Source organism: Lepidochelys kempii, chromosome 1 (assembly GCF_965140285.1).
Source record: "Lepidochelys kempii isolate rLepKem1 chromosome 1, rLepKem1.hap1, whole genome shotgun sequence".
In the NCBI taxonomy this organism is placed as follows: Eukaryota; Metazoa; Chordata; order Testudines; family Cheloniidae; genus Lepidochelys; species Lepidochelys kempii.
Window position 1 is genome coordinate 163204683 of NC_136380.1, and position 26110 is coordinate 163230792.

General features: G+C 43.3%; 2 protein-coding genes across 9 annotated transcripts in view; both read right to left on the reverse strand.

Moving 5' to 3' along the window:
* The window catches only part of CHAF1B (chromatin assembly factor 1 subunit B), a 31702-nt gene extending 20285 nt beyond the window's left edge, over positions 1-11417 (reverse strand). Inside the window, exons 1-7 of one of the 4 annotated variants that reach the window (XM_073361099.2) lie at positions 11309-11417; positions 10722-10810; positions 8574-8704; positions 8063-8195; positions 7191-7308; positions 5374-5477; positions 59-155 (exon numbers count right to left, since the gene is read on the reverse strand). In XM_073361099.2, coding sequence (XP_073217200.1) covers positions 59-155; positions 5374-5477; positions 7191-7308; positions 8063-8195; positions 8574-8699 — 578 coding nt within the window. In that variant the 5' untranslated portion in view covers positions 8700-8704; positions 10722-10810; positions 11309-11417. The other 3 variants (XM_073361127.2, XM_073361119.2, XM_073361108.2) reach the window with 3 other exon arrangements.
* Positions 11418-17402: 5985 nt separating this feature from the next.
* MORC3 (MORC family CW-type zinc finger 3) overlaps positions 17403-26110 on the reverse strand; it is a 63407-nt gene continuing 54699 nt past the window's right edge. For all 5 annotated transcript variants that reach the window (XM_073361161.2, XM_073361170.2, XM_073361150.2 and 2 more), the window contains 2 exons: positions 22688-22851; positions 17403-19605 (listed from right to left, as the gene is read on the reverse strand). In XM_073361161.2, coding sequence (XP_073217262.1) covers positions 19452-19605; positions 22688-22851 — 318 coding nt within the window. In that variant the 3' untranslated portion in view covers positions 17403-19451. The remainder of the gene's footprint in view (positions 19606-22687; positions 22852-26110) is intronic.

The following is a 26110-nucleotide window of genomic DNA, read 5'->3' on the forward strand; positions in this document are numbered from 1 at the left end:
GACTTAATTAACATGCAACAAAGAATAGTAATAGGAAACACTTAAAACAATAACTCACCTATCACAGCTAAGGGTTGCAATGTACTGGCCTACAGGATCCCATGTTATTCCTTGTACATAACTCTTGTGCTCATTAAAAATTGAAACTTTTTGCCCTGAAAATGCAAATAATTTCTAAATTCCAAAACTCAATTTCTATTTCATAAAACACTTTTCATTTCAGAAATAAAACAAGGCCAAGTATTTCAGAATGTAAAGTCATATATATTTTTACACTTAAATAGATAACTTTCTTGTAAAGTGTCTTACAATGATGGTAGTGGGAGAAAAGGCTTTCTAATGATATAAACTCAACCCACAAAACCTTCCACCAACCAGGATACCTGGTGCTGGGAGGCATGAGGGGCTGCGAGTCCCCCCCCCCCAAAGTTACACTGCAGACGGTGGCACCATTGACACTCATGCTTAACATATATGCAGAGGAATCAATTAAAAATATTGCAAGAAAAGATTCCAGAGTATTACACCTGTCCGACACACTGACTCCATGAACATCGCCAGTGTCACAATGAAGAAGCTACTGTCTCACACTTGCATGGAGGACAACTGTGCAGGAAAAACACTCCAGCATGAGAAGAGGTGCTCGAAGAATTTTGTCATCACATGGCATAACGAAGCTGCTGCCTCTCACTGTTCAGTGAAGTTTCTTAATCATTCTCACGAGGAGGCTGACACTAAAATTATCTCACATGCCTTACATATCCCCTGGAAACTCCATATGCCCTGGAGACCGCAAACCAGCGGGGTAGTGGAGCGGACCAATCACACCCTTAAACGGCATCTCTCAAAACTGTGCCAAGAAGCCTCACTGCGATGGCCTGATGCTTTGCCCCTCGTCCTACTCCGTATCCGCATTCTCCCAAAGGGTACATTAGGGCTCAGTCCCTTTAAAATTATGCTTAAAAGGGCATGGCCTATGAATGGCACCCTGGCTCTATCAGGGGAATAAAAGTTGGGTAATGGTTTTTGTCTCAGTATATGTGTTCCCTGTCTGCTGTTCTCTTGTCTCTTCACAGGTATACCAAGGATTCCCAGCCTCTCCCCTTGGACTCTCCTGTCCACTCCTTACAGCCCGGTGACTCCGTGCTTGTTCGCACCTGGAAAAACAAGCCTCTCCAGAAAAAGTACAAAGGACCCTATACCGTCCTGCTGATCTCCCATACAGCGACAAATATCAAGGGACACAAAAACTGGATCCATCGCTCTCGTCTGAAGGCAGTACCCGCCCCCTCGTCAGCAGAACAGTGGGCCGTCCAACCTGCTGACTCCTCATCTAGTGACGATCTCGGGCTAAAGCTACTGTTTAAAACACACAAATAGCGAGCACCTTAACGCTAAAATGGGCCCACCCAGGTACTGGAGACCCTGGGTTAAAAATACTCTAATAATAATTAATTGGGTAACATTGTTATTCTCTGTATTATTATTTCCAAACTGTGCATATCGGGAGCATAACTCCTTTGTTTCGCTTGCGCACCATGTTGCTACTTTAACAAACCAGACTGATTGCTGGGTATGTGCTCCAACTCCACTGCCCCCCAAAACGGGAATGCCCCTTGACATGCTGCCCCTGACCCTAGCAAAATTAGCCACCACCAAAAAACAAAAAAGAACGGACTCGATGTTCTGAAACAAGACCTCTTTACAGCAAGCCACCTATCAAAACCAGGAGTATTCAGTTGCAGTACTCACTCAGGGAGTATTGTGTTTTACCCGAAACCAATCTAATCACTATGGGCATCCTGTAAAAAAAAAAGCTCCTGTGTTATTACACAATAAGCTAATAAATATTAAATAAAACCAAAAGAGGAAGTCAGCAGTGTGGGTGTAATGGTTCTTCCCCTTTTAAAAAAACTCTTACAAATAATCTTACCAAAAAAAAAAAAAATTTAAAAATATAACTTGCCGTCCAGTTAATATCTCCAATGTAGCAAGCCAATGGTGTGTTTGTAGTGGTCCCTATGGCAAATGTAATTTAAACAGTACAATTAAAAACACCCCCATTTATACCCAATCAAAAAAAATAGAATGCCCCCTTAGGGGCATATAAACTGTTTAAAAAAGCAGCCAAAGCAGCCTTAAATATCCCAAAAATCGCCTTAAAAAACAGTCCTTACTGGGCCCTACAGCATCACTATTTTGTATGTGGCCAAAAGGCTTATAAGGTGCTGCCAGCCAACTGGACAGGTAGCTGTTATATAGCTCATGAAGTTCCTCATCTGTCAATAACTGCCACACTGCCAAAAAAAAAAAATTAAAAATGCCCGAAATACCTCTGTTAAGTCACAAAAAAAAGAAACCCTGCGGCAACTGACTACAGCATTAAAAGGCAATATAAAAAATCCCCTCACAACCAAGAAGCTTGTAGGGTACTCTGTACTGGGAATAGCGCCACTGTTTACCGGGCCAGCCATGGCATGCATAAGCCGCTATACTGTAAAGCTGCAAATGGTACTTTAAAAAGTTGCCTTAAAGTTAAAAAACTCAATTAATAATTTAAAATTAGCAATAAAAACATTAAATAAAAAGGTACAGCAGCTCAAAACCTTTTCCCTCCAAAACAGGCTGGCTTTGGACTATCTCTTGGCATCCCAAGGAGGGGTTTGTGCCCTCGTCGGGCCCCAATGTTTGCTATTATAATAGCAATCTATAAAAAAATGGTACAGGCTAAGGCCCATGCCCGAGCCAAAGCACAGGTTGCCTATACTGCCCCCGAAAGCGATTGCTTGCAAACCTTGTTTTCAGGCTGGGGTTTGTCGTTTTGGCTTGGTAGTTTATTTAGCCTGTTATGAAAACTTCTCTTTCCTGTATTGCTTATATTAATGGTATTATGCTGTGCAGTATTATATGTCAAAACTCTTTTGCAAAAGTTAATATGTCATTCTCTTCAAGACTATCACAAAGTGCTTATGCAAAATCCTATTGTAAAAAAATAAATAGCCCAAATAAAAAAACTCAAAGCCATGTTAAATGTTCTCAAAAAAAAAAAAGTTGTTAAAAACACTCGGCATGGCCACTAGGTAACTCAAAAAAATAAACGACCACAAATGTCAATAAAGCCCCCCCGCCTGGAGACGCTCAGAGCAGTTATGCTAAAAATCTGCAACAATATGTTGCAAAGTCAAACCGCCTAAAACTAAACAAGGCCAAACAAGGCAAATATAAAAAAACAATGCTAAATAAAGCAGCTTTATGCATAGTTTAACAAATAATACAAAAAACAAAAAAACTAGCTGATAACTAAATTGGCCAGCTATATAAATACTTAGGGCAGCTTGCTATTAAATAAATATGCTAAAAATATGTACAAAAGCCTGTGTAACTTCCTGCTCTATATACAAAATTTAAAATTCTATTCTCCCTGTACCTTCTTTGCAGCTGCAAATAAACTTTTCTGTTTCTCCACCCCGTTGTAATTATTGGTTGACGCACACTGGGCAACGAACCTTGCTGTTGTTTGCCTCTGGCACTGGGTGCCGGCAACAATGTCACAGTGAAAGGTGTGCACAAGACACACATGAGCTAGTGTTTTGAGATGCTAACCAAAACTTCCGCAACATTCTGTTTTTGTGCCCGCTGCTAGGGAACAGAATTGCTGTATATTCCTCAGAGATGTGTTCCTACCACTCAGACCATTAAATGCCACCACACTGCCAGGATGGGACACTACTGGAAGACCAAATTATCTTACTAGAAGGCATTTGATTCACCTTCCTAAGGCATTTGATTCACCCCCCCAGATGTTCTGGTTTAACTTGGATTTAAACCTGGAGAATGGTCAGTTTAGATGAGCTATTACCAGCAGGAGAGTGAGTTTGTGTGTGTATGGGGGTGGGGGGGATGTGAGAAAACCTTGATCTATGCAGGAAATAGCCCGACTTGATTATGTAAAGAGTTGTCACTTTGGATGGGCTAGCACCAGCAGGAGAGTGAATTTGTGTGGGGGGGGTGGAGGGTGAGAAAACCTGGATTTGTGCTGGAAATGGCCCACCTGTTGATCACTTTAGATAAGCTATTACCAGCAGGACAGTGGGGTGGGAGGAGGTATTGTTTCATGATTTCTGTGTGTATATAAAGTCTGCTGCAGTTTCCACGGTAAACATCTGATGAAGTGAGCTGTAGCTCACGAAAGCTCATGCTCAAATAAATTGGTTAGTCTCTAAGGTGCCACAAGTCCTCCTTTTCTTTTTGCGAATACAGACTAACACGGCTGTTCCTCTGAAACCTTCCTAAGACTCTATCCCACCCTTTGAAGGTGCTTGGAATGGCTGAGACAATCACTGATGAGGTCATAAATACACTGGAGGCATTCATATGCCAAGTTTACTATTTGTAGACCAATATTAAAGACACTTACAGAGCTATGTTGATGGATGTTTTCCAAGAAGTAGAAAAACAGAAAAATTGCCACTGACAAGAGGTGCATTTATACCTGCTATCAAGAGGGGCAAATTATCAAGCAATGGAATGGCTCTGGGACGATCAAGCACATCCAAAACTATCCTCCCTTTTGGGCATGGATGGGTCTTGGATGATGGACTGATCACACCAGTGTATGTGAAATGCCACGCACTCCAGAATCAATCCTTCTGCTAATCAAATGCTCACAAGTGCAAAGACCAGATGCTCACCACCCAGCAAACATTTGTCTGCTTTTTAGACATGTATGAGTGCAGTGCAGACGAGAATCAGTGCGACATGTCTAGCAGTGGTGCCCTAGATGGAGACAACATTGACGATAACTGATGATTAAATGTTTTCAGGCCTATGTGTCAAGGCTAGCTTCCCTAAAATTACCAAAGATTAATGTCTTTTTTATGTAAGCAATGAATCTCTGTGTTAATGTATATTTTTGAACATTCTCAAATATACATCTATATAATTGGTCAAGATTTGTCATGTTTGGTACCGTTGTGGTTGTGGGAGAAAGGGCTTTCAAAAGATACCCAACTCGTCCTATCCCTGACAACACTGTATTATCAAAATTTCCAGCCACTGGTGGACCGGGAGCTGGGAGGGTGCTGAGTCCCCGCGGCATGTCACAGAGTGAGACACCATGGAAACTATGATTCTGTAGATTGTGTGAATCAAATGACCCCTCCCTGACCCTTTTGTCTCTAACCTGTCCACAAAATAAGATTTCACTACATCACGCTCCCAGACTAAGAGATATTCCTCACAAAGTCAGGAAATAATTTGACCATATTGTCTTAAAAAAAAAAAAAAAAAGATGCTTTCAGTTATTAAGCATTAAGCAATTCTACTTATCTCAGGATGGATGCGACAAAGATAAATTAGAAATTTAGCAATTACCTTTATTGACATCCCACATTATAGCTGTGTTATCTACTGATGCAGATGCCATGCAGTTTCCATCAGGGGTCCAGCAAATATCATACACATCTTCTAAGTGGCCTCTGGAATCCAGGGGAGTAAATTGTGATCGTTATAGCAAGAACAAGAGTTATGAAGAAACACAGTCAGATTTTTTTTAAATGTTAAAAGCCTATGACCAAAGGCTACCAAGTATTGCAATAATGAGATGGCCAGCCACTGCTTTTTATTTTTAAACAATATATATTCCTGCTAGTAGGAGTGACACACCCCCTGCTAACCTATGTATAACACTGCATCTTTCAAAGAAATAAAAACGCTGAATTCACAAATGACTTCCAATGATGTATAATTAAAGATGTGAAAAAATGAACATCCCCAGGATTGTGTGCAATATAAACAACACACAATTGTTCATGTACTAATAAATTATATAAATACAAGAAAGGTCACTTTTTCAGAAAACTTTCCTTTACAGATAAATTTTTTCACAAGAAATGTTCAATAAAACGTTTGCATATCAAATCTCCAAATCTAAGTTTAGTTCATATTGCATTTGAACGAATGTCTTCTGATATCAAGTCCAAGTTAGGAGAATCTCCACAAAAAATAAGTTTAAAAAATGGTAAGAATCACTAGCATTATTTTGTAGATTTACACCACAGTGTGACTACCCGAATGATAAAATACATGTTACATTCCCATTTTTAAAAATTCCAATTTTTTTTAGAGAAATTAATTCTAATTAACTTATCTTGGAAGCTGTTTCAGTCTTGAATGGAAATTATACAAGCATTTTTAAAGGCATATTTTATACTATACACACTTTGTACCTATTCAGGTTTATCAGGTATTGAGACTAGATTTTTTTTTTTTTTTTTTGGTAAAACAGTGTAAATTACTAATGAATTTAACTGAGAGAACCTGGAGACCAAAGTGCTCTTTATCCACAGATGCTGCTCAAACAGGGGATAGCATTCCACATATTGTCCCACAAAGGGACAAAAGGTGATTTCAGTTTCCACAGCCTTTCATTCCTTTGCTTCTCCACGGAGAGTGACAACAGGCTGCCATTCAGTTCCCACTGTGGTAGTGGTGCTCTGATGTCTTGCCCAGTAGGAACGGGACTGAACCCATGACTCATTTCACTTAGATAAATGAACTATTTTAACTGTGAATACACGTACATTCTAATAAGCATCATATATAATGTGAAATAAAGACTTTTTTATTGTATGAATACATAATACAATTGTCACCTTTACTTTTTTTTTTTAATTATTGTAATTTGCAAATAATATTTCCAGACAGCTGGAATAAAACTTTTCAACAACTCTAAAAACTAGTTTAAAAAATTTGGCTGGGACTGACATTTAGCAAACAGGCATGAATCATTTTAGCTTTTGGCACTTTTTTGTTTAATATTCATTATTAAATTATGTTCACTATAAATTTAGTGCTAAAAATGTCTGTTTTCTTAAACTGTCCCTGTGCAAAAGGGGACAAAGACAGAGCTTTTGAAGTAAATGATCATATAAGTAGGTGCAGAGAGCTATGCCACAGGTGTCAGATCTTCTGCCTTAAAAATCTTGAAAGACTGGGGAAACAGACTGGTACAGAACACCAGCACGGACTGATACTAAATGGGGGCAGAAGCATAACAGGAATACACTATGGAGCAGGTGAGTTTTGCAAAAACTGTGAAGAGGATTTGCTTATGTTGAGTGGAAGGCTGTTCCAGACATAAGGAGCATCATGGAATGAAGAAAACTCTCCAAAAGCCCAAATTAAATTACCTTAAAGTTTTAATTACTGTCCAATTCTCTTTGTTCAGCTGAGCTTCATCTTCATCTTGAAATGCTATTGGTTCTGGTTCTTTGTTATCATTCAATTTCCACAATAAAATCACAGCATCTGTGGAATAATTTGATTTGTTGATAAATGTTTCTGTTTTTTTGATAATGAATTATTATATTGGCCTTATCCTGCTATTATGTTACATGTAATGTGAAAGTCAACCAGCAAAAATACTTAGACAAGCCTTGGAGATTTTTTTAGGTGATTGACCTAGAAATGCTTTTTTCCCCACCATTACCTTTATTACGTAGAAACAGGAAACAAATGTATATGTTAGTTTCGATTTATGTTGATCTAGCCTTTTTCATTAAACAATCTGATTAAGAAGGAAATTTCCAAAGGTCCAAGTCAGTGTCAGCTTCCCAACTTTCGACTGACTTTCAAAGGGTACCTAACTGCCCTTTGTGCCTTTGGAAATCTTCTCTTAAAATATTACATGTGTGTGTCGAACCCAATAGAGAGCTATCCAATCCCTTTGGTCCTGAGGATAAAGCACTGGTCCAGGACTCGGCAGATGGATTTAATTTCCAACTCTGCCACGGAGTCCCTTTTTGATATTGGGCAAGCTGCTCAAAGCCACATCCATAAAATAGGAATAATTCTTTCACATCTGTAAAACACAGAAAATACTTCCCTATCTCACAAGGAGGCTGGAGGAATACATTCATTAGGGTTTGTGGGGCACTCACGAATTATGGTGATAGGGAGGGCAGCGGTTAATACAAACCCAAAGATAGACACTTTCTGTGCTCATTTTTATATGAGATGTATGTATCTTCTTTATATCGGTCTTTATTATAATGTTACTCACCATCTCCTCCTGATGCTAAAATCTCACCACTGGGAGAGAAACGCACAACATTCACTGCTTTGGTATGGCGAGCTAGATTGGACAAGAATTCCACAATTGCTTTCCCATCTGGTCCTTTTTCCACTTTCCATATCTAGTTTTAAAAGTATTACAGGTAGTAAATTGGCTTCTACACCTGAAAATTGATCTATTTTCAGTTATGTAATTAGTTTGCACCATTTTCTTCAGTTCAGTTACTTATATATTTTACAAGGAGGCAGGAAAAGTACAGTCACTCAAAAATTTCAAAATTCTACCCAAACTAGATGAAATTAGGAAGAAGCAGATTAGCCAGAATTTGAAGACTAAACTCAAACTGACAGAGCTCATGCCCCACTTTCACATAACTGTTCATCTGAGACACTCACTGGTAGCCCATGGAAAACCAGAAGAAGGTGAAATTTTAAAGTAAAATTAAATTCCTTGGTAGTTATTCTGCACACACTAAAATCCGGGAAAGTTTGGAACTCACACGAACAGCTGTGTCTACTCCTGCGGAGGCCAGTCGATTGATTTTCCCATCCGTTCCGTGTTGGAAGTCTAAGCTATACACCGGCTCTTTGTTGTGCCATGCTATTTCACAAGTGATGACCTTCATTCTTTCTAAAGAAAAACATGGCAAGTATTAGATATTTTGCATTTATTATGACAAAAATTATAATCAGAGTTAACAATACGGTGTCCACAAGCACCACAGAAATAATATGTAAAACATTATAGTAAAGCACAAAAGATTACTACATCTAAGGAAAGTTGTTTTAAGTAACTATGGTTTATAATAACTAAAGTTTTCTATAAGAACATTCTCTGAAAAGGTTACTAAGCCATGGCTCTCTACTCTGTTACTGGAAATCGTATTACAATGACAGAGGTAATTGTGCTGGAATAGCGTCTGGGTACATTTTCTGTGGGCATGTCATTTTTCCCATCCCCAGACCTCAATATGGTTGAATTCTTCATGCTGCTCTGATCCCTCTACTCCCTGCTCTGACTGCAGCACAAATCATTGCATAGATTGGTGTTTGAGTCACAAGCGCTGTCGAAGCAGCAAGAGTAATTACTCCTGAGGGCATTCTGCACCAAAAAATTAAAAATTCCGTGCTAAAAAAATAAAAATTCTCCGCAATATTTTAAAATTCTGCAAATCTTATTTGTCAAATAAATGTGGCATCTCCAGCATGGCACTGGGGAACACAAGCCACTAGCTGAACAAGGTGGGAGATCACTATGCCACTTTCCCCCAGGACACAGACTCAGCAGCGAGCCTGCACCCAACCCTAACACAGCACAAAGGCTGGGTCTGCACCAGAAACACCCCAGGACCCTGTCCCTCTGTGACAGGTGCACCAGGTGTGAGCAGGCAAGCTCAGCAAGGCAGGATCCAAGTGTGGAGGATCTTAGTATGGGGGGAGCTAGGTGTGGGTTGAGAGGGTTCTGTGTGGGGCAATCTGGGTGTGGTTGGCTCAGTGGGGGATCTGGGTGCGGGGCCGGGGCGGGGGGGGAAATCTGGATGCATAAGCTTGTTGGGGGGTTCTGGGTGCAACGGTAATGGGACTCTGCAGAGGGGGTCAAGGTGAAGATAGTTGGAGCTCAGCAGGAGGGGAGTCGGGGGGGAAGAGCTTGGCAGGATGGCGTGGGGGGGCTCAGTGGTGATGTCCAGATGCTGGAGGAATGGGGCTCAGTGGGGTGGGGATCTAGGTGCAGCTGGTTGGGACTTGGTATGGTGGGGATCTGGGTGCGGGTGGCTCATTGGGGTGGTCCAGGTGGCTCATTGGGGTGGTCCAGGTGCAGGGGAAGAGGGGCTTGTTGGAGGGGTTCTGGGTGCGTGGGGGGGAGTGACGCTTGGTGGGAGGGTCTGGGTCTGAGGGGGTCTGGATGCAACAGGGTTTGGAGGATTGGGGAGCAGCTCCCTGTACAGTGATCCCTCCCCCTGCAACTGAGGTGCGATGGGTGCAGGAAGCACGGGGGTTAGGAGGAGAGAGTTTGCAGAGCTTCCTACAGCCAAGGGAGAAATCTGGGGGTGGGTCTGAAACAACCCTGGATGCTGTTCAAGGGAAGAGGAAATCCCATCCTCCCCAGCCCAGCCAGAACCAGCATCTGAGCCCAGCGCAGAGTAGGAGCCACCAGCTGGGTCTTCCCCAGTCCAAACCCACAGTGATTTACCTCTCTGCCGGTTGCCCTGGACACCCGAAACATAATGCTTGGGAGGGTCGCATGATTGTTAGTGGCTTCCTTTTGCTTCCCCATCAGAAAGTCACTTTTTCTGCGGGGAAGCTAAGAAATCTGCGGGGGACATAAATTCTGTGCATGTGCTGTGGTGCAGAATTCCCCTCGGAGTAAGTAATGCTAGAAAAACAGAAAGCAAGGAGGGAAGAGTAGAAGAAGAATTCACTATTTAGTGCAGACCTCATGGACCATAAAAGTTATCTGCATTTGAAGGGAAAATTACCAAGAAGAGAAAAAATTAGCATGTTGGAGTGGGAAGGGAGATGAAAGGATAGAAGAAAAAGGGGAAATAGAGACAGAACAGAAGAAAAATCATTCCTCCCAGGAACAGAGGAGCTTGTTAGTCACAGAAAAGATGCTGTGCCTCAGCACTAACAAAACAATGCTCACTTACCTAGCAGCTGTCTTCCAGAGGTCTCAACGATCTTTGCACATCACCGCTATTCCACAGAGAGGAAGACTGAGGCACTCAGCTGAGGAGAACTGTCACACGCATAGTTAAAGGTTTGAATCAAACTCAAGTAAAATATGCACTCGTCTGCCAAACTGAGCATGAAGTTTAAAAGGAAGGGGAAGCAAGTCAAGCTGACAAATCCCTGCAAATGAAGAGGCCCCCTTCAAAATACTCCATGTCTGAACAACACCCTCCCCCCCGCGAAAACATTAGCCTGACACGAGAACCCTGGAGCGACACAAACCCACCACTGGGATACGGAAAACACTAGGAAGCCACAGGAAGGCTGAATTCAGCCTATTAGCGGCCCCTCACCAAATCCCGTCTCAAGAGAGCTGGGGCTCTGTACACTCCGCATGCCACATACACGCCGCACCCTGCATCCCACCGCGGGGCCGCACCGCACCCTGCAGTTCGCCGGTGGCGCCTCCTCTTACGCCCCGCCCCAGCACCCCGTGCCCCAGCTCCCGCCCGTAGCGCCGCTGGCGGGGAGCGGGGGGACGCCCCGAGCCCGCGGCCGCCCCTACCTGAGGCTGGCTGGCTGGCGCGCGCGCGGAGCAGGGGAGGCGGGTCCGGCCGCGGCAGGCGGGGCTCGCCTTTCCCGCGCGCGCCGCAGCTCCCCCTAACAGCGACCGCGCATGCGTCCGAGGTAGGCCGGGTCGAAGGAAAGAGACACGCCCACCGCGGACCCGTTCCCGGGGGACATGACGGGGCAACAGCGCCACCTGCTGGGCAGCGCCGCTGAGTTCCGCCTCGCGCCTGCCCCGCGCCCCGCTGAGCTCAGACCCTCGGCCCAAGCTCCGATGCAGAGCTACAAGTGGGGGCTGTATCACGTGTGTGCGCGTAGAGGGGGATGGGAGCCGGGTGGGCGTGTATAAGGGAGGGAGGGAGGGAGCAGAGTGTGAGCGTGCATAAAGGAAGGCGGGCGGGCGCGCGGGCAGGGGGTCTGTGTAGGGAGGATGGGGGGAGCAGGGCGTATGTGTAGGGGTGGTGTCGATGTAGGAGGGGGTGGGGGGAGCAGGGCGTATGTGTAGGGGTGGTGTCGATGTAGGAGGGGGTGGGGGGAGCAGGGCGTATGTGTAGGGGTGGTGTCGATGTAGGAGGGGGTGGGGGGAGCAGGGCGTATGTGTAGGGGTGGTGTCGATGTAGGAGGGGGTGGAGGGAGCAGGGCGTATGTGTAGGGGTGGTGTCGATGTAGGAGGGGGTGGAGGGAGCAGGGCGTATGTGTAGGGGTGGTGTCGATGTAGGAGGGGGTGGAGGGAGCAGGGCGTATGTGTAGGGGTGGTGTCGATGTAGGAGGGGGTGGAGGGAGCAGGGCGTATGTGTAGGGGTGGTGTCGATGTAGGAGGGGGTGGAGGGAGCAGGGCGTATGTGTAGGGGTGGTGTCGATGTAGGAGGGGGTGGGGGGAGCAGGGCGTATGTGTAGGGGTGGTGTCGATGTAGGAGGGGGTGGGGGGAGCAGGGCGTATGTGTAGGGGTGGTGTCGATGTAGGAGGGGGTGGAGGGAGCAGGGCGTATGTGTAGGGGTGGTGTCGATGTAGGAGGGGGTGGAGGGAGCAGGGCGTATGTGTAGGGGTGGTGTCGATGTAGGAGGGGGTGGGGGGAGCAGGGCGTATGTGTAGGGGTGGTGTCGATGTAGGAGGGGGTGGGGGGAGCAGGGCGTATGTGTAGGGGTGGTGTCGATGTAGGAGGGGGTGGAGGGAGCAGGGCGTATGTGTAGGGGTGGTGTCGATGTAGGAGGGGGTGGAGGGAGCAGGGCGTATGTGTAGGGGTGGTGTCGATGTAGGAGGGGGTGGAGGGAGCAGGGCGTATGTGTAGGGGTGGTGTCGATGTAGGAGGGGGTGGAGGGAGCAGGGCGTATGTGTAGGGGTGGTGTCGATGTAGGAGGGGGTGGAGGGAGCAGGGCGTATGTGTAGGGGTGGTGTCGATGTAGGAGGGGGTGGAGGGAGCAGGGCGTATGTGTAGGGGTGGTGTCGATGTAGGAGGGGGTGGAGGGAGCAGGGCGTATGTGTAGGGGTGGTGTCGATGTAGGAGGGGGTGGAGGGAGCAGGGTGTATGTGTAGGGGTGGTGTCGATGTAGGAGGGGGTGGAGGGAGCAGGGTGTATGTGTAGGGGTGGTGTCGATGTAGGAGGGGGTGGAGGGAGCAGGGTGTATGCATTTAGGGGCAGAGCGTGTGTGTGTTGCTTTACATAATGATGGAGATTCAAGTATCTTTTCCTCTGTTCATTCAGTCGTGGCAAAGTGAAACTTTCTCGAGTTCAATCGTTCCACTAGAGTGGGTCAGATAAGAAAAGGCCCTTCCCCATGCCTGCTCCAGCTGTCTGCTCCGTTCTTTCAGTCTCCTGTAAGTTACTCCAGGTAGGTGGGCGGAGCCGTGGGGTTAGTGCAGCTATAGGGATCCTACCCTCTATAGAGCAGCAGGGGTCTTTTTTGTTAGAGACAATTGCTTAAAGCACATTTTCCTATATAGGTATTAAAGGGGCGGGGGGTGCTAGAGAATACAGAAATGGTAACAGAATTAAGATGGTTGCACTACTCTTATGATTATTTAAATTAATTGTACCTAACTCACCATGGACTTCTCATCCCTAGATCACAAAGCACTTTATAAAGCTGAGTATTGTCCCCATTTTACAGGGAGGCAGAGGGGTTACAGCACCAGATCTCAACTTTATTTTTGGAATTTACACAGTTTCTTATAGCTGCCAAATTGTGGTAAGCTCCCTTAGTGACACAATCTAATTTGCATTCTTGCAAGTTTACATAGGACCATAAGCTTCATCTGATGGCCAACACACTTGGCCCAGAGCAGTAGCAGGATGTCAGGTGACATGAAATTGCACAAAACTTGGTAATTAGCCCCAGGCTAGAGTACATGAGTGGAAGAGGGTGCCTGGGGTGTGTAAATGGTGGGTGCTAGGCTGTCAGGGTGGGTGACTGCTAAAAGCTGTGGGGAGAGGGGTGCTGGAGTGAGTCAAATTGCTAACAGGTGTTTTGGGGGCGCAGCAGCTGGCTGTTTAGGAAGGAAGTTGTGGGAAGTAGGGGTACAATCCTGTGGCTTAGAACTGGCTGAGGGAATGGTTGGAGACAGCCTGGCACCTGTTCCTCACTTCTTCCCCTGGGTCTGCTGTTGGTGCTATCTGCATTTGTAGTGCAACAGGGAATATGGTGTGAGGAGAGAGAGAGGCTGGGTGCAGACCCCTCAGCAACGTCTACCGTACTCAGTTAACTGTTACAGCCCTTTCTGTAGCCCAGAGGTGGGCAAACTTTTTGGCCTGAGGGCCACATTGGGGTTGTGAAACTGTATGGAGGGCCACGTAGGGAAGGCTGTGCCTCCCCAAACAGCCTGGCCCCTCCCCCCTCCCACTTCCTGCCCCTGACTGGCCCCCTCAGAACCCTGACCCATCCAACCCCCGCCCCCTGCTCCTTGGTCCCTGACTCCAACCCCTACCTAACCCCCCCCCAGCTCCCTGTCCTGACCCCTATCCACACCCCTGCCCCAACAGGCCCCCTGGAACCCCCACACCTATTCAGCCCCCCCATCCTCTGATGACCACCCCAGAACCTCTGCCCCATCCAATCACCCCCTGACTGCTCCCCAGGACCCCCTGCCCCCCCCTTACCATGCCATTCAGAGCAACAGGAGCTGGCCAGAGCCAGCCATGGCACTGCACTACCCAGCACGAGTGGCAAGCCAGAGCACTGGGGGCACAGCGAGCTGAGGCTGTAGGGAAGAGGGGGGACAGCTGGGAGCTCAAGGGCCAGGCAGGACAGGCCATAGTTTGCCCACCTCTGCTATAGCCCATCTGAATGCATGATATAGTTCAGTATTCACAACCCCAAAAGTTCAAAAATAACTATTCAAACCTTAAAATTGTGAGTTTTTTACAAAACCCCATGATTATGTGCTAAAGCTTAAATGGTGTTTTGGTCTGTATTCTGCATTCCTTCTGCCCACCCCCGAATGTGTGTATCAATTACAAAATGGCCAACCCTTGCAAATTTAGGTCTTGCTATACTTAAGCAGGCTCATGCCAAACACGTGTTATAGGGGAACAATTTTTAACTCTTGTGCAGCTGGGCACAATTCAAACTAGTGACCTAGTGCTGAAATGCTCTGTAGCAGTGGTTCTCAACCAGGGGTAGGAGTACCTGTGGAGGTATGCAGAGGTCTTCCTAGGGGTACATCAACTCATCTAGATATTTGCCTAGTTTTATAACAGGCTACATAAAAAGCACTAGCAGCGTTAGTACAAACTAAAATTTCATAAAACATGTTTATACTGCTCTATATTCTATACACTGAAATGCAAGTACAGTATTTATAGTCCACTTATAATACAGTAAAAATGAGAGTAAGCAATTTTTCAGTAATAGTGTGCTTGTATTTGTCTGATTTTGTAAGGAAGTAGTTTAAGATAGGTGAAACTTGGGAGTACATAAGACAAATCAGACTCCTCAAAAGGGTACAGTAGTCTGGAAAGGTTGAGTGGCAGTATCATAGAATCATAGAATATCAGGGTTGGAAGGGACCTCAGGAGGTCATCTAGTCCAACCCCCTGCTCAGAGCAGGACCAATTCCCAGTTAAATCATCCCAGCCAGGGCTTTGTCAAGCCCGACCTTAAAAACCTCTAAGGAAGGAGATTCTACCACCTCCCTAGGTAACGCATTCCAGTGTTTCACCACCCTCTTAGTGAAAATTTTTTTCCTAATATCCAATCTAAACCTCCCCCACTGCAACTTGAGACCATTACTCCTCATTCTGTCATCTGCTACCATTGAGAACAGTCTAGAGCCATCCTCTTTGGAACCCCCTTTCAGGTAGTTGAAAGCAGCTATCAAATCCCCCCTCATTCTTCTCATTCTGCAGGCTAAACAATCCCAGCTCCCTCAGCCTCTCCTCATAACTCATGTGTTCCAGTCCCCTAATCATTTTTGTTGCCCTTCGCTGGACTCTCTCCAATTTATCCACATCCTTCTTGAAGTGTGGGGCCCAAAACTGGACACAGTATTCCAGATGAGGCCTCACCAATGTCGAATAGTACTTGAGCTCTAGAGCAGTAATGCCCTGAGACACTCAATCTCCAACAAGTGCCAATGTTACCCCTTTCAGAATGAGGATTGCTTTCTGGAAAGGTAAGTTCTGGCCTTTTTGGAGCTTACACAGCAAGAATCTACTCTTTGGTTACACAGGGAGTCTTCTGTGCATTACTCTGAACCAAACATCAATAAACACAGCAGTAAAGTATATAGTACAACATCCAAATCCACTTCTAAATACAATTTTGCAATATAAAAGCATTTCAACAAGTGCTTAAGGGCTCTTAAACTGAGTTTTATATATAATGTATTTTTCCACTCCATCTGGGTCATCTGCAAGGTTAGAACCCCACCACTTTCCAGTCCACAACACAGACCTCTTCCATGTCAGCAGTAGGTATAGCTGGTGTGTTCATGCAAGGATTATGGAGGTGAGCGAAGCATGATGATATTATTTACATGGACTAGCCCTTACAGGGAGGGGATGGCACATTGCCAGTGGGTTAGACAAGCTTTTGTGGAACAGCAGTGGAATGCTGGACATCCGGAATCTTGGTTTCCATTGCTGGCTTTGGAAGCAGCGTGTGGTCTAGTGGTTAGATTGGATAACCAAATGTACCTGTGAGATTTGTCCGGGGTATTGCAGGAAACTGCCCAACCTTCTTGAAGTAAGTTTATGTATCGTAGGCTAGGGATTGTATGCAATTCCATGTGGGGAGGGAGACCCAAGTCTTCCAGGAACTAAGATGAGTGGAGGGGTGGGGTTAGGCAAATTCACTCCAGTTGTAACACTTCCAGAGAGCTAGCACTGACTGGAGAGTCTTGCATATACTTGTTCAAACTGAACTCTCCAGGGACCAAAAAGAAGGACTTTTGTTTGAATATAGTTAACTAATGGAGGGCTTTCCTTCTGATCCAGCAAACGGATAGAACCTTCTATCCAAGCGAAGGGCCCCAATCCTCAGGAAAGCGTTGAAAGGACTGACAGACTAGAAGCCTTGTGGAAGATGGGGTGTGATCTCTAGTAAGTTTAGTGTATGTTTTTGTTTCTGTAATTTTCACCTTAAGAGTAAATGTGCTTGCTTAGACAGAGCTGTGTGGTAACTTAATTGTGGTACTTACTCTGTTTACAGTCTGACTGCTGGGGAATTCACAGTATAATGTGCAGCCTGGAAATAACCTGATTAGGAGGGAGACAGGTGTGACAGCTGAGGAGCTGGGAGCTTAGAATAGGTGTCCTTGCTGGACCAGAGAGCAGGAGCAGAGATACAATTACTCTGAACTGTGACAGTACCAACACCCTTTGTTTAAGAAATCTGGCATTGAACCTGGGACTTCAGAACATGAAAACACTAGCCTCCAGAACTTGAGTTAAAGAATCAGGTCTCTTAGCATGGAAGTAGAGTCAAACATCTATATGTGATCTAACTGCTAAAGAGAGTGACAGAACTACACTGTTAGTATGGATTACAGAAGCAAGCAAATTGACATTCTTCTAAAAGGCTGCATGGTAAAGTGGATGCCAGATTTCTCGTAAGGATGAATGTTAAAATAAAGCCAGAGATAGCTATTATGCATATTCTTATTTAAAACAAAATTAATTTTTTATTGACCAGTTAAAAGTTTTGATCTGACAGAAAACCAGAACGTGCTTTTTACAAAAAAATACATCTATGTACTTTAACAAGTAAACCTACTTCCATTTACCCGCTGTTCCTCAAAATTTAAATGTACAGTATAAATTTTTAATTTTCAATATAGACATTGTATTTTACCAGTCATCTATAATAAATTCAGCTACAGAAGCATCTGGACAAAAACACTGAGAAAATAAATAAACAATGACAAAGACAAAATGAAAAATTGCACACCAGTTTATCAAAAAACTTAGGTATAGGAACATTGTTATTTCAGCTACCTGTTCAAAATTAAACATTAAATTTAACCATTATAAGCACAATAGTATTTCTTTATCCCTACTAGCATAATACTAGATCAGGTATTCAAGATACTTTTAGGCTACACAGACTAGCAAAGTACAACTAAGGGAATGCAGCCTAATTTAAACAAGACAGTAAGGTTGCTTAAGCCAAAAAATGTAGCTTTCGTAGAAACAGATGTTTCAAATATGTTTAATATTAAAGGGATGTTTTCATGATTGTTTTAAAGGTTTTAATTGAACCATTTTGTTTAGATCACTAGTCAAATGAGAGGACACCTTTGTTGGCTGGGAAAAAAAGATGGTTTGAAGCAGCATACCATCACTATCCCTATATGTACTCAGCACTTGAATTTAAACATTCACCTGTTTTGCAGATATTGCAGCACTGTGCTAATACATGAGAACCAGCAAAAGAGACTAGAAGCAAAAGAGACTAGAAACACAAGAGACTAGCCCTTTTTATGTCCATAAAAAATGTGCAAAATTTAAAACAGCATAAACAGTGAAAGAAAATTAGATTTAAGTTTTCAGCTTTAATAAACTCATTGGTCATTAACACCAGAAGTAAGGTAATTTGTTTGCTTTTAAAAGTATCTAACTTAAATGCCCTTTTAATTACATAATTCTTCTAAAACTGAGTAGCCCATTGTAATCATACAGCATGCTGCATTATTGGTATTTTCATGGGAAGCTAAATTAGGATTGATTATAGTAATGTCATTTCAAAAAAAAGCTAACAAACGGGTTTCTATGGCAGAGGCAGTAATCAATATTGTAACAATTCAATGTTCTGAGGGGTTTTTTTAAGGACATATCTTGTCCCTATTATGTATTTGCCAACATCACAAAACCACTATACAATTTAACATGATTAGCAGTCTTCACTCAAGGGGGTAGTATTAAAATGGTAGTATTTCTGGTCAGCATTGAGATGCATTGGCAGAGCTATGAATAAGCTCACAGCACATACCAAAACTATGCCTACTTGTAGTTAGAACCATAGCAATATGGTCTGAGTGGTATGAGCATCTGCAATTCTTACTGGCTTTGGTGGGAACTGCAGGTATTAGCACATGTCATGATCAGACCCTTGTTGTACCAAAAAAACCCCCAACAATCCATATTGCTACCAGGGACCACAGCCCAAAAATTTCATGTACCAACTATATTTTATCATAAGTAAAGGCAAACTCACAAAACTTGCCTGTTTCATTATTGTTTACAAGCAGAATACTGATATTTACAACCATGCTATCGTGGTTTGTTTTCAGAGGTGGATCAGAGGGTAAGTTTAGTTTTGGGGGAACAAATACATTTAAGGGTCACTGAGAATACAAAAGTTAAAAGCCAAATGAAAAGCTCTGTAAAAACTGTTTAAGATTCCAAAGTAATAGAAAATATTTGCAAGTTTAATTACAAACATTTATTTTTAAAACAAAATTCTTAATAAGTTAGGTACATCCACGGCCTGTCAATGTTGACTGTTCCTTTTAAGGAGAAACTTAAAAGGTACGTGAAAAGTACCCACAGTATTTGTGACATCTGAGTGTACGCAGTATATATATTTTACACTGAGTTTGTATCTAAATCACTCAAACATAAAAACAAAACCAGTCTTTACAATTTGGAAACCATACAATATAGTAGAAGATTCAGCAAGTTTCTTAATGTCTTCAGTAAAGGATATTAAGTAGTGGTGATTTCATGCATTTGTTCCACAACTTGTCCTAAAATTTCATCAACTATATCAACATCATAATTTACTTGCTGCAAATCTAGATCAGGCATAATTATAGCCAGTAGCTGTCCAACGTTAACTCGGAGGGATCGCAGTTTCAGGCTGTAAGGAAATAATGATCATATTAAGGAAGATTTTATTATCTAGAGTGCGGATAAATTGAGATTACAGTCCATAACATTTTAAAATTGAACTTTATAAACAATGTGACTACCTTACTGAAAATAGAAGGTTCTACAAATCTGAGTTTTACAAAGAAACGTATCAGCCAATATAAGACATGATATTTAATTTAAAGTTACCTATGAAGTAACTCAAGGCAAGGAACTAGCTGGACTAGTTTTTCCAAGGTTTGAGCACCACAGTTCCTGAGGTGGAAGATTACATGTTCATTCCATTTTAGACAAACATTAAGAGCAGAACTTGGTTCCATCCTCATTGCCACAAAATAGAGGCTCTTTTGAAGCAAGATGAGAGAGATTGGGTTTGTTTGGGTAGCACAAACCCAAATACTGACCCAGATACCTCACTTCAATCTCAATTTTGCTTTCTCAAAACAATTCCAAAGTATTAAAAATTGGAAGTACATGCAGAAACATGACAGAGCATGGCACATTTGGCCCAAGTGTTAGGCACACACTGAAAACCAACTCTAGAGACAGACAAAAGGGGAGGGAGGGGAAGAGAGGGAAATACCAGCTGGAAAGAGAAATTTGTCCAAGAATTACCTTACAAATAAAGCTACAATAGGTGTATAAAGCTATGTTTTAGCTATATTTTTCTGGTTTCAGAGTAACAGCCGTGTTAGTCTGTATTCGCAAAAAGAAAAGGAGTACTTGTGGCACCTCAGAGACTAACCAATTTATTTGAGCATGAGCTTTCGTGAGCTACAACTCACTTCATCGGATGCATACCGTGGAAACTGCAGCAGACATTATATACACACAGAGATCATGAAACAATACCTCCTCCCACCCCACTGTCCTGCTGGTAATAGCTTATCTAAAGTGATCATCAAGTTGGGCCATTTCCAGCACAAATCCAGGTTCTCTCACCCCCCTCCAAAAACCACACACACAAACTCACTATCCTGCTGGTAATAGCTCATCCAAAGTGTCACTTTGGACACTTTGGATGAGCTATTACCAGCAGGATAGTGAGTTTGTGTGTGTGTGGGGGGGGGGGGGGTGGAGGGTGAGAGAACCTGGATTTGTGCTGGAAATGGCCCAACTTGATGATCACTTTAGATAAGCTATTACCAGCAGGACAGTGGGGTGGGAGGAGGTATTGTTTCATGATCTCTGTGTGTATATAATGTCTGCTGCGGTTTCCACAGTATGCATCCGATGAAGTGAGTTGTAGCTCACGAAAGCTCATGCTCAAATAAATTGGTTAGTCTCTAAGGTGCCACAAGTACTCCTTTTCTTTTTGTTATATTTTTCTGTTACTCTACAGGTTTTTTTTCTGCTTCAGTCTCTCTCCTACTTTCCTTTCCTCCTCCTGTTTATTTTCTGTGTTCCTTCTCTTATTCTTGCTTTCCTGTGTTCATTTTCTCCCCCCATGCCTCCTTGCTGCTCAAAGTTACTTCCAACTCAGCCATCCTTTTTATCTCTCTTCCTTCAGTCTACTTTTCCTTCCAGGTTAGCATCCATTCTGCTGATAAGTCCCAGCACGATTTGTGGGTGGTCACTAGTGCAACAAATTCAAATATCTGCAAATCCTTCCAGGGAGTACAAGTCATTAAAGTCAGATGCCAACAGCAAAGGAAATGCTGGCAGACAGAGGAATGATCACAAGTGATGATGCAGCTACAGCTCAAACCTAACACTAGAGATCTAGCTAGCAGGGACAACTCTGAACAGACTTGTATGGAATGGTAACTCAATCTAGTGCTACAGTTTGCAGTAGCATTTGAGGAAGGGTGTCAGTAATCTATAACAAAGAACATTTAAGGCCTAGTCTACTCTAGGGAGTTTGGTCAACATAGAAAAGCTTACGTGGACCTAATTTTTTTAAGCATCTACACTACAATAAGTCGTCCACTACGCTGACGTAATAATTTCACCTCTGTGCACGAAAGAGTGCGCTTAGGTTGATGTAGTTAAGTAGACGCAGTGTCTGTGTAGACACGTCGTTGCTTAGATCACCTGTTACTTTCTTTGACAGCCCGAGCCCCATTGCCCCAGCATGGAGCCAGCCAGTGCCATCAGCCCCAGCTTCGCTGCCCCCACATGGGGCCAGCCGCATCAGCCCTACATGGGGGCAGCAGGGCTGGGGCTAGCCACTAGCCACCAGCTGGTGCCAGCAGCCCCAGCCCTGCCGCTCCGGGCACACCACCCAGGGCCAGCGGCCCCAGCCCTGCCACTCCCGCACGGGGCAGACCACCCAGGGCCAGCGGCCCCAGCCTGGCCAGCCTCCCCAGCCCTACCCTGTCACCTCTGCATGGGGCAGGCCCACCGCCATCAGCACCAGTCCCCCCCGCATGGCGCCAGCCCCACCACCCCCATACGGGGCAGGTCAGTGCCATCAGCACCAGCCCCACCACCACCCAGCTGGTTGCCAGCCCTAGGGCAGCAGCGTTCCCACAGTCAGCCCCGCACCAACCGTCAACCTTGCAGTGGTGGGGCTCTGGCTGTCGGCCCCCATTTAAGTTGATGCAGGCACTCCTGGTGAGGATGTACACCACTGGCACAAGGAGGGTAGTGTGGACATGAACAGCCTATTTAATTACTGCACTGGCTGTAGGTCAACATAACTTACGTTGACTTAATGTTGTAGTATAGACATGTGCTAATATACATTTGGAGTAAAAACGCCTCAGAAAATGTCTTCTGTGCATTGTATAGCGGTAAGCAAGCTAGCTGTTAACTCCAATAAAAAGCCATTGTTCTACCTGAATAAAGAGAAACTTTCTTCTATTTTTATTTTTTTAGGATTTTCAGACAAACTACACATTTAGATTCTTTAACACTTGCAATCTGGACACATTATACATACATTAATCTGAAATATTTTTTGGAAGATGATAAAGTGTGAACATTAGTGGGGAAAGGAAGGGGCAGTGAAGATTCAGAAAGCCACAAAAGGTCACAGAATCAATCATGAACTTTGACAATGTTTTAAGGTACAAGCCTGATAGGCTATTCCAGGCAAATTTCTGGTTTAAAAGTAAGAAAAGCGATACCTTTCTTCAACAGAGTAACTGACAGAATCTTCAGTGTTACTGGTTGTAGAATCATTTGCACATGCTACCACTTGAGGAATTGTAGCTTTTAACTGTGCAACTTCTCTTTTAAGCTCTTCACACTGAAAACCAATTTGAGTTTTTTCCATTTCCAGCAGTTCAATCTGAGACAGGTAAATCAAAGTAAGTTAATTTTATACTTCTGAAGTCACGGTGGAGTAGTTTAAAAATAAGGTGATTTAAATCAGTGGTTTAACTAATGATCAAATCACTTAATTTTTAAAAGAAGTTTACTGATGCTTTAAAAAACTAATCTGAAAATGTTTTACTTCAATAAATTAAAAATAATAAACTAAAGTATGCTTTTAAAAAATGTCACTAATGGTTGGGTATCATATCTACTTTACAAAATTGCTACAGGAAAACAAAATATTGAAAATTAAAACCGTGATCCTGCAAACACTTAAGCAGGTATATAATTCTGCTCACATTAATATCGGATTTTCTTCAATGCGACTACTCATCTGCTTGAAACCAACATGAGCGTACAGAAGTGTTTGCGGTATCAGAGGTTAAAATTGTAGTTATTAAAAAGTCTTAGTGCCACAAAATCTTTCCATTCAAAACAAATTGCTTCAATATTAACAATGAGAAGTTAAATTAGTGAACATATATTAGTGTATATATTCAATATATTAGTGAACATACTTTACATATGCCAAAATTTTCAAAAATAGAAGCCTAAAGTTAGGCACTTAAAGCTAATTTAGGCACCTAATAGTTGGATTTTCAAAAGCACTTAACTTATTTAGGAGCACAAGTTCCATTGATTTCACGCTGCATACCCTGATGGTTGAGTACAGACTGGACAAAGCATTTCAGCTTTCTTGACTTGTGAAATTCAGTATATTAAGAAGTGGAGTTTAGTGCAAACACAGCATGGGCAATTTACTTATCAATTCTGTATCTGTGTGCATGTCGTTTTCAGATTAAGGCTATTAATGAGGCTCTTGACTTTTTCAGTATAGATGAGCATTTTATGTATAAAAACTGAAATTCTATGAACAATTAGAAAGCTAAAGAAACATACAAAACATCCACATTAGCAATTTAATACTATAAGATAGGGAAATAACTAGTAACATTTAAAGAACTGATCTTTTAAAAACTAATTTTTTATCCATCCTGTGTGAATTCCAAAAGAACTGTTACAGTTTCTAAAGTTAGCTGTCACTTCCATGGTTTTAACTAATTCTTGGTGACCAAAAAATGATGGCAGAGTATAGATACTCTCCTCTACAAATATTTTGAAAAAGATGGAGACAAATTACCCAAACTGATCAATTTCCATAACACTTAGATACATTAAACTATAGCAATTTTGTTTAGAACTACATGGTGTGGAGGCAGAAGTATAATCTTGGAAGATGGATTTAAAGTTTTTTGGTTGTGAGAAAAAAGAAAATGAATGGGGAAGCTATCATCATAAGCTCAGTTCACTGATGTCATGATGGTAGAAAGAAGAGGAAAATGATTGATAGTAGTATGGTTGTTGATAGAGAATAGGGTTGTTTGATGTCAAAGTTTGCCCCACAATCAGGCAGACCTATGGAAGAGAAAAACTTTAGAAATGAGCTGGCAGAGTCGGTGGTTATGGTTGAGAGTAACGCCTTGTTACCAGCAATCATGTTGGTGAAAGGAGCCCAACAGAAGGAGCGTTGGGTAAATTTGGCTTTGGTAAAAGAAATGCAGAAGGAGAAAACTGGGTTAAGTGGTGTTTAATGGGATTTCAGCAGTGAATACTGTTTAAAAAAAGAAGAATCCCATATGATATAGTGGAAAAAGCAAAGGCCATGTAGACTACTGGTATATTTTGGTAAGAGAACACATGAAAATGGTGAAAGACAACGGTTGTTCTGCCACACGTTCACTCAGTATAGCAAGTATTAATAGCTAAAATGTATAACCTGAGAAGACAGGAAAGAATGAAATTGAGGAAGAAATTGCTCTGGTAGTTAGTTATGTAAGGGGGCAGAAAGGAAGTTTGCCAAACAGTAAAGGAAGGTTTTCATGTTTTGCCAAAGACAGTGAAGAGTGGAGGGAGAATTAAAGAAGTTAAGAACATAAGAACGGCCATACTGGGTCAGACCAAACGTCCATTTAGCCCAGTATCCTGTCTTCCGACAGTGGCCAAAGCCAGGTGCCCCAGACGGAATGAACAGAACAGGTCATCATCAAGTGATCCATCCCCTGTTGCCCATTTCCAGCTTCTAGCAAACAGAAGCTAGGGACACCATCCCTACCCATTTCATTAAGGCAGTGAAGGTAATGTGGCAGAACGAGTGGTACTTTTGGATAACACGCAGGTGATGGAAGTCTGATGTACAAGAGTAATTAAAAACAAAGTTATTTAAAGAATTTGAGAAAGCACATTGTGATGAGAATAAAAAAAAGCACACAAAACATGCAGTTGCTAAGGTGAAAATGGAGGCTGAAGAGGAATTATACAGAAAGTTGGAGGAAGATGTCAAGAAATTGGCTTTTAGGTTAGCAAAAAAAGAGGAACAAATGAAACACGATATAGAGCTTTCTGCATGAAGGATGGGAACTGTGTGATGATTAACCCTAAAGGTATGGTACAGGTATAGAAAAAAATATTTCCAAAGGCTGTGAAACAAGAAGAGAACTGCAACTGCAAGCACCTTCAACAATTATGGAGAAGCCTCAAAGAGGTATTGATCTCTGTAGAGGAGTTAAAAGCACTGAATAAGATGAAGAATGGTAAGGCAGCAAGTGAAGATGAGGTAACTGTTGATATGATCAAGGCACTGCAGATACTCACTTCATACGTTACTATGTGTTTGCTGGGATCCCACTTAACTGGAGAATGGGATAGATCAGGGACTGGCAACATTTGGCCTGCGGCCCACTAGTGGGCCGGGCCAGTTTGTTTACCTGCCACGTCCATAGGTTCGGCCGATCGCAGCTCCCACTGGCCGCAGTTTGCCGCTCCAGGTCAATGGGGGCTGTGCGAAGTAGCAGCCAGCACATCCCTTGCCCCGCACCGCTTCCTGCGACCCCCAATGGCCTGGAGCAGCGAACTGCAGCCAGTGGGAGCCACAACTGGCCGAACCTGCGGACATGGCAGGTAAACAAACCAGCCCGACCTGCCAGGAGGTTTACCCTGGTGGGCTGCGGGCCAAACATTGCCAATCCCTGCAATATTGTGCCTCTCTGGGAGGGTACGGGTGATGCAAATGATCCAAACACTTATTGGGCATCAGTCCGTTAAATCAGACTCTTAAAATCCTTTAAAGAGTTTTGGAGGTAAGGTTTTGGTGCAAGGTGGAAGAAAATATAGGAGAGGAGATTTAAGAAGGGAAGGAATACTACAGACATATTTGCAATGAGACAGAAGTTTGA